General features: G+C 36.4%; 1 protein-coding gene across 1 annotated transcript; it reads right to left on the bottom strand.

Annotated features, from left to right (window-relative positions):
* Positions 1 to 3,178: 3,178 nt before the first annotated feature.
* LOC119560476 (drosulfakinins) lies at positions 3,179 to 3,730 on the bottom strand. The gene has a single exon (XM_037873936.1). The coding sequence runs from the start codon at positions 3,712 to 3,714 to the stop codon at positions 3,301 to 3,303; it is 414 nt and encodes a 137-aa protein (XP_037729864.1). The 5' UTR covers positions 3,715 to 3,730; the 3' UTR covers positions 3,179 to 3,300.
* Positions 3,731 to 8,016: the final 4,286 nt, after the last annotated feature.

The following is an 8,016-nucleotide window of genomic DNA, read 5'->3' on the forward strand; positions in this document are numbered from 1 at the left end:
TTGGAGCCGATTGTTGGAGCACCAAGTGAGAGTGAATGGAGTGACTCTCACAGAGCCTGAGAGAATAGAAAACGCATCGATAATGAAAACATTTTCATTGTCACGCTCTTTTAAACACATCAGCTGTTCCTCAAATGTTCGTGCTGAAAGATAAATATAGGGGCTAAAGCTCTTTTACTTACGGTATGTACATATGTATAATGTACATACACAGAGAGAACTTTTTCGTTTTTATCTGAGTTGTAAATGTTCGTAAGATAGAACTAAATTTTTATACATTTTAACTCTACGAGTAAAAATGGTAAAAAGGGTATATTAGGTTTCTTGGAAAGTATGTTACAGGTAGATGAAAGCGTTACCGACTATAAATCGTTTTCGACCTCATAAAGTATTTATATTCCTGATCAAGATCACTATCCGAGTCGATCTAGTCATGTCCGTCTCTCCGCTGCGATCTTGTAAACTATAAGAGCTAGAGAGTTGAGATTTTTTAGCGCAAGTTTATTTTGTGGCACGCCCACAATCGCTAACAACGCTCAGGTCTGTCTATCGCCCACATTATTGAAGATTTTGGATAGTGGATATTAAACATTTTTGGATGGGTAGATGGGTATTATTTACACTAGCTTACTAGTTGTTCCCAAGAAGAAGAATGGTAGTTACCAGTACAGTTTGACCCCTAGATAAAAAAAGTCAAAAAATTGTTTTAATGATTTTTTATAAACATATTTTTGCATCTCCATGTTTTTATTTCATATCTTTAGTTTCGCTTTATGAAGTTATTTATACTTAAAAAAAGTTCACAATTCTGCCCTAGGGTCGATTTCTAGGGGCCGGCTTACATTTCTCGGACAGATAAAGTCCCTGCTAAGATAATTTGGTTATATCGAGCGTCAATGTTAGTGCTAACTCTGACACGGTCAGATTACCTGTCAAGTATTTTCCGGCTCGATAAAATGACAGCTAATTGCACAGCGCCTATTAAGATTAAATTTTCTAGTCTCAACCAAAAGAAACCTCTGAGCTCCTGTCAGTGCTAGCTCTCACATAGACGCTTGACAAAACAAATTTTCCTTCCTGTCGGAAAAATGTTAGCCGGCACTCCAGAAACCGGCCCTTAGACGGTAAATTTTAAATTGTAGACGTTTATATTTTTTGTGATCTTTTTTCGATTTTTTATGATAGTCACCAAGTTGTTAAAGTCACTATGTTGTTTCAAATTTAGCCGATATACTCAATGTAGGCTTTTTATTTATTAATTAAATAATTAATTGATTAAAGAATGACATTACTTTTGTAAATTAAAACATTTATCACCTGAATTGGTTTGGCACAAGCCGATATATAAATAAAAACACGGACAATTAAATGTTTTTTAAGAAAAAACAAGGAAGAACGCTATAGTCGAGTACCTCGACTATCAGATAACCGTTACTCAGCTATCAGCTATCATCTTATTTACGATTTTTTGAAGTTTGGGGGCGGTTTGTGGGCGATGAAGTGGGCGTGGCAAACTTTTTTTGGGTCAATCGATAGGTATTGATGAGAACAATACATTTCAGTTAAAATTTTTTCTCTATAATCAAAACTATAGGAGCCAAAGTTTTGGGCGGTTTGTGGTCGTTAGAGTGCCCGTGGCACTCTGCTGCAACTTGCGCTGCGTAAGAAGCTCAGGAATCTGCACGCCAAATCTCAATAGCCTAGCTTTTATAGGTTCCGAGATCTCAGCGTTCATCCGGACGGACGGACAGACGGACAGACGGATAGACGGACATGGATAGATCGACTCGACTAGTGATCCTGATCAAGAATATATATACTTTATGGGGTCGGAAACGTTTCCTTCTGCCTGTTACATACTTTCCGACGAATCTAGTACACCCTTTTACTCTACGAGTAACGGGTATAACAAGGAAGAACGCTACACCCAAAAAAAAACGACCTTAATTCAAGAAATTCGCCGTTAAATCAAGAAAATCGCCTATGATTTTCATCCAACGGCGACTCGCCTTTATTTTAAATAAATAATTTTTTGAATTTATGGTTTGCCATTTGTGGAAATAATGACAAATTTTTCATAAATGTATGGTAAATAACCTTAAAATTAAGGAAAATTTTCTTAAAATACGAAAAAATTATTTATAATGTAAGATTACCTTTTCTTACATTTGAGGAATTTGGTTGGTTTTGTATACCAATTTTGGATTTTAAATGGATAAAACCGTATCTAATTTTAATGGCAATTTTTACATGGGAATATAGTCTATAAATTTTTATATTTACCTGAATTTATTAAAGATTTATTTTATATAAATACTTTTTATAAACATATAAATAACAAATGGAAAAATCCTTACCTCAGACAACCCCGGCATGAACTCGAACCCGAAACTGCTCACACCATAGCCAGACGTCTTAACCATTCGGCCACGCGTGCTTCTTGTCATACAATGACTAAAGAGGGCTATGGTGCTTTTGGTCCAGCTTTACGCATACCAATAACGTTTATTCTAATCTAAACTCTTTTAACAACCGTTTAAACAATTTGGTAAATAGAAAAGTGAAACTAATAAGAATAAAAATTAAATAAATTAAAAAAAAAAAGAAAAATAAATAATCAAAGGGTACACTTGCCGTGGAGTGGGCTCGAACCAGGTACTTTTGTACGATTGTTTATTGACCGGACGTCTTCACCATCAAAATGTATAAAAAAGTCACTTTTCCCTTAAAACATGGGTATTTTCTTACTAAATTTAAGTAAGAATTTACCATTATTTCAAGAAAAAAAATCAAGAAAAATTCGCCATTTGTTAAAGAAAAAAATTCGATTCTTCCTCTTCTTCTTTACAAAAAAAAAAAATAGTGCGAAATTCCGTAAATTTTAGAAACTTTTTCTATAATCAAGAAAATATTTCTTAATTCGAGAAAATATTTCTTAATTCAATGGCGTTTTAAAATCACGGTCGATTTTTTAATATTTATGGTGATAACCAATTACCGAAACGAGGTTGGCTTGTTTAAAAGTTGAAGTTTCTCAAACTTGTACTATTTATAGGGTGGCATCCCCTATGCGACAACCCTCAAATCGCAACTTTATGGTTTTTTTTTTGCCGTACTCTATTTCGTAAATATTCTTGTTACAACCCCAATAAATACAACATACAACAACAACTTTGGAATGCCAGCATGTATAACTTTATAAATATCTTCTAATGTATTCCTTGACTTCGATATTTTTGATTACAGAATTGAAATAAACATATCTTAATGACTTATCTCCGCTAAATGTTTGGCTTGGGCTTACCGGCCAAATCGCATGTGCCCATAGTCATCAAACTGATCATCCCCTCCCCTTTTGCCAAACCGCATGTGGCCGTAGTCGTCAAACCGCTTAGCTTTTGTCCGATCCTCATTGTTATCCACCAAGAGGTCCATTTCAATTGGTATTATTGGGCGGGATATGAGAGGCACTCTACGCCCGAAACCAAAATTTTTCTGGTTTCGTCTGTCACCGAATCGGGAGAATAATGGCTCAGCTAAGTTTGCGTTGGACTGGTCCGCATCCGCTCCCAATTCCTGTAATCGGTGTTGCTGTTTTGAGATTTCTAGACTAGATGTCTGGGCTGGGACTGGTACCGCCACAAGCAAACAAATAGCCAAAGCCCAGAGTGGCAATACTAGAGTAAGGATGTGCGTGCAGCTCCTGAATCCCATTCTCGACTTTTCTGTTGGCAGACTGGTGAACGGGAACTGTGGTGCTTCCTTTTTATATGATTGGCTGGCTGGCTTTCCCGCTCGGCTGCTTAATATTCCAGTACAGCGATTGCCAAGGATTGAGAGCTTCAAGCTATTCAGGTAAATTAAATTAAATTTTCCCCAAGGGTCTTGACTTTTGATTGACATGATTGATTAAATTAGCCAACTGATGACTTTAGCACTCTAGAAATATTAAATTCAATGGGAATAAATGTGGTATGATGAGCAACCGTCTGCATCCGGTCCACTAACAGCCCCCTAAAAACTCAGTATGCCTGCCAAAACCTAAAACGTTCAATTATTTCTACCTTAAACAAGAAATTAAGTTAACTTTGGCAAGCCGAAGTTTTTATACCCTTGCGTTGTATGTACAGAGCTTTCCGATTTTTGGAAAACCTAAAACTAATTACAGACATTAAGATAAAGTTGCATTTCAATTTACTACCGTATATCTTTCCGAAAAAGAAATATAACGGTCTTTGTATTATTTTGACATTAATTACACTAGTTTACATCAAAAATGCCCCAAGAAGGATGCTGGTAGATGGTAGTTTCTGGTAGAGTTGATCACAAAACAAGAAAGGAAGTTATCTTCGGTAAGCCGAAGTTTGTATACCCTTGCAGTTATAATTATTAAATTTAATTCGAAATTCTTAAAAATACAAAAAGTAATATTCCGAATGGTATAAGAAAATATATCAAAAGACACCGAAGCTATAATTTATTTCTTATTATTTTCCCACCAATTTTCCGATCGTTCCTATGGCAGCTATATGATATAGTCGTCCGATTTTGATAAAATTAAATTCAAACTTCAGAACTAATTATAAAATGACAAAAGAGCCTCGTCAGAGCCCCCTTCGCGAAAGGCAACAACGGCAAAAAGCGAAACTAAGTCGATGGCTGCCGATGTCTCAGAAATGCAAGTGATGCAACAGGCACGATTGGAAATAGAGAAAGAAGCTAAAATGGGAAGAGGAAGTTTATCGAAATGCAGATAAGGAAAGTTAGACTGGGAAAAGGCCAAATTCGAAAAGGAACTTGCCTTTAAGCAGTAGCAAATGGACGGCGAAAATGAAATAAAAAAGCTACAGATGGAAAAGAAACTCTAAATTAAAGCTGGAGTACAATAAAAATAGTTAAAAAAAAACATTTGTAACATCAACAAAAAACAAGGAAGAAAGCTATAGACGAGTACCTCGACTATCAGATACTCGTTACTCAGCTAAAGGGACCAAAGGGAAATGGAGATATGCAAGCAGCAAAGCGAGATTGAAATGGGCCACCTATCGGCGGTAGACAGAATTAAGCGTTATGGGCGTTAGAGTGGGCGTGACACATTTTTTTTTGGATCAATCGATAGGTATTGACGCAACCAATACAGTTCAGTTAAAATTTGTTATCTAGCATGAAAATTGTGGGCGCCACAGGCTTGGGCGGTTTGTGGGCGTTAGAGTGGGCGTGGCATATTTGCGTAACAAACTTGCGCTGCGCACATGGCTACGGAATCTAAATCTGAGATCCCAATTCTCTATCCTTGATAGTTTCCAAGATATCCACGTTCATATTTACGATTTTTTGAAGTTTGTGGGCGGTTTGTGGGCGTTAGTTTTGGCGTGGCAGAACTTTGGTGTAGGAACCACAGTTTTTGGCGGGTAACAAGGAAGAACGCTATAGTTAATCAGATACCCGTTACTCAGCTAAAGGGAGCAAAAGGGAGATGGAGTCATGCAAGCAGCAAAGCGAATTTGTAAAGCGCCACCTACCCTCGATTTCAATATATGGTTGTGGAGGCGGCAGACAGAATAAGCGTTATGGGCGTTTTTAGGAGTAAGATAGGGAGTGGCATGTTGCGCTGCTTACAAAGATAAGGAATCTACATCTGAAATCTCAACCCTCTAGCTCTTATAGTTTCCTAGATCACAGCGTTCACACGGACAGACGGATATGGCTAGATCGACTTGGCTAGTGATGGAGGCGCTTCCTTCTACCTATTACATATTTTTCCCCGAATACAATATACCCTTTTACTCTACTAGCCACGGGTATAATAACATGAAATTAATTATTAAATATATTTGCTGATAAACGCTGAAAAGCGCCTTTTAGAGGTCAAAAGGTGCTTATTTTGCTGCTTAAAAAGTGAGGAAGCATCCATTTTAATTGTGCGCAGCAGAGTTACTTTAATCGTTTAGTTAATATAATAAAGTCAGGTAAGACCTACATTAAGTTTAAGATGCTGTGCATTGATCTTAGTTTAAAGTAAGTAAATTTTGAAGGTATTCGATGGGTTCCGTTAGCCGAAAGTGAATGATGAAATGTTTTGTGCCAAAAAAATTCCGCAAAGGTAAATATACAAAAAGGAATACTAAAATGTAAATATACAAATAAACAAGTAAAATGCATTTTTTAATCATATGCCCATAATTTTTTCAGGAGCGTTGGCCAAGGACTCCGAGGACCCGGACAAATGTATGTACTAAGAATTCTATATTTTCATAAGTGAAAACTCATACGAAAAATTCGGAATTTCACAAGTGATTTCACTTGGGACGTGTCACTTGCAAATGATTTCATAAGTGAAAACTCATTGGAAAAATTCTGATTTTCACAAGTGATTCACTTGGGACGTGTCACCGGCATGTGACAGGCCATACATCACATACAATTTTCTATATGGAGCGTAACTTGTTCTTCACTTGTGCAAGAGGACATGTCCCACGTGATTCCCAAGGTGATTCACAAGTGAAACTTTTTTTTTGGAACTGAAGGGATGTTTGAGAAAGGCGATGACGAACGTGAAAAACAAACTAACAAAACAAAAAAACAGAAATACTAACAATAATTGTCCCCTTACTGAATATCTGAATAATACGATCTAATTAAAATAAATTTAAAAGTAAATGAAAATGTAGGTATTTTAAATTCTATATTTTCATTAGTGAAAACTCATGGAAAAATTCTGATTTTCACAAGTGATTTCACTTGGGACGTGTCACTTGCAAGTGATTTCACAAGTGAAAACTCATGGAAAAATTCTGATTTTCACAACTGATTCACTTGGGACGTGTCATCGGCACGTGACAGGCCTTACCAAAAATGAGTATAAGGAACAAGTGAAATCCCGTGGGACTTCGAAAAATCTTAATTTGAATTTTCACTTGTGAAGATGCGGACATCCCATACAATTTTCTATATGGAGCGTCACTTGTTCTTCACTTGTGCAAGAGGACATGTCCCACGTGACTCCCAAGGTGATTCACAAGTGAAACTTTTTTTTTTGGAACTGAAATGTTAGTCGCTAGCCGAACATAACGGAGAGACGCAAAAAAAAATAACGGAGCGGCCGAAACTTGTCTCTGAGAGCGCCGAGTGCAGGCAGAATATAAGACAAAGAGAGGGAACCTCCGAATATCTGCCTCTCTTTGTTGCACGATCATTTTTGTGGGCAGTCTTCTACGCTGCGCCGACTTCTCTGCTGACGTCAACAGCGGCACAGCGTTTTAGGCACAAAAAAAAACAAAAAAAGCTTTTTGCCCTGAGCCATGTCACCGCGTCCCTACTGCAGAACTGAAGGGGAGCGTCACTTGTTCTTCACTTGTGCAAGAGGACATGTCCCACGGGATTCACAAGGTGATTCACAAGTGAATATTTTTTTTTGGAACTGAAGGGTATTTACACAAAGCATAAGCTAAAAATACTCATATTTTAAACTTCAAGTACATTTTGGCATCAATGGAAAGGTCATTTAAATGCCGTTTGAATGATACAAGACTTTTCCTATTGGAAATGCCACAATTTTGTGAAAATTAATATTTTTTAACCTTTTTTCACTTCCTAAAAACTAAAATTTTTTTATGCTAAAAGTTTATAATCAAATCTAATAGTAACTGCAAAAAGCATTTTTCAAAAACCGTAAAAAATATAAAAATCACTTTTTTAACGTGACAAAGTCAGAAAAAAGTTGCATGAAAAAGAGAAAATTATGGCTTGAGTGCAAATACCTAAACATTTTCCAAAAAATTATTAAAAGTATAAGCAAAACCATTTTTGAAAAATTCCCTTTGCAGTTAAAATCCGATGCTCCGTTCAAAAGTAAAAAAACCCGAGAAATCTTAAAAAAAAGCCTGATTTGAAAGGCTCATAATTTTTGTACAACTAATGCTACAGAATTGCATCAAAGGTATACACTGGTCGGCATAAGTATTTTGACGAAATAAAAGTTAAATATACTCATAATTTGAGCTTACTTCTTGTAAA

Source organism: Drosophila subpulchrella, unplaced genomic scaffold, assembly GCF_014743375.2.
Source record: "Drosophila subpulchrella strain 33 F10 #4 breed RU33 unplaced genomic scaffold, RU_Dsub_v1.1 Primary Assembly Seq354, whole genome shotgun sequence".
In the NCBI taxonomy this organism is placed as follows: Eukaryota; Metazoa; Arthropoda; class Insecta; order Diptera; family Drosophilidae; genus Drosophila; species Drosophila subpulchrella.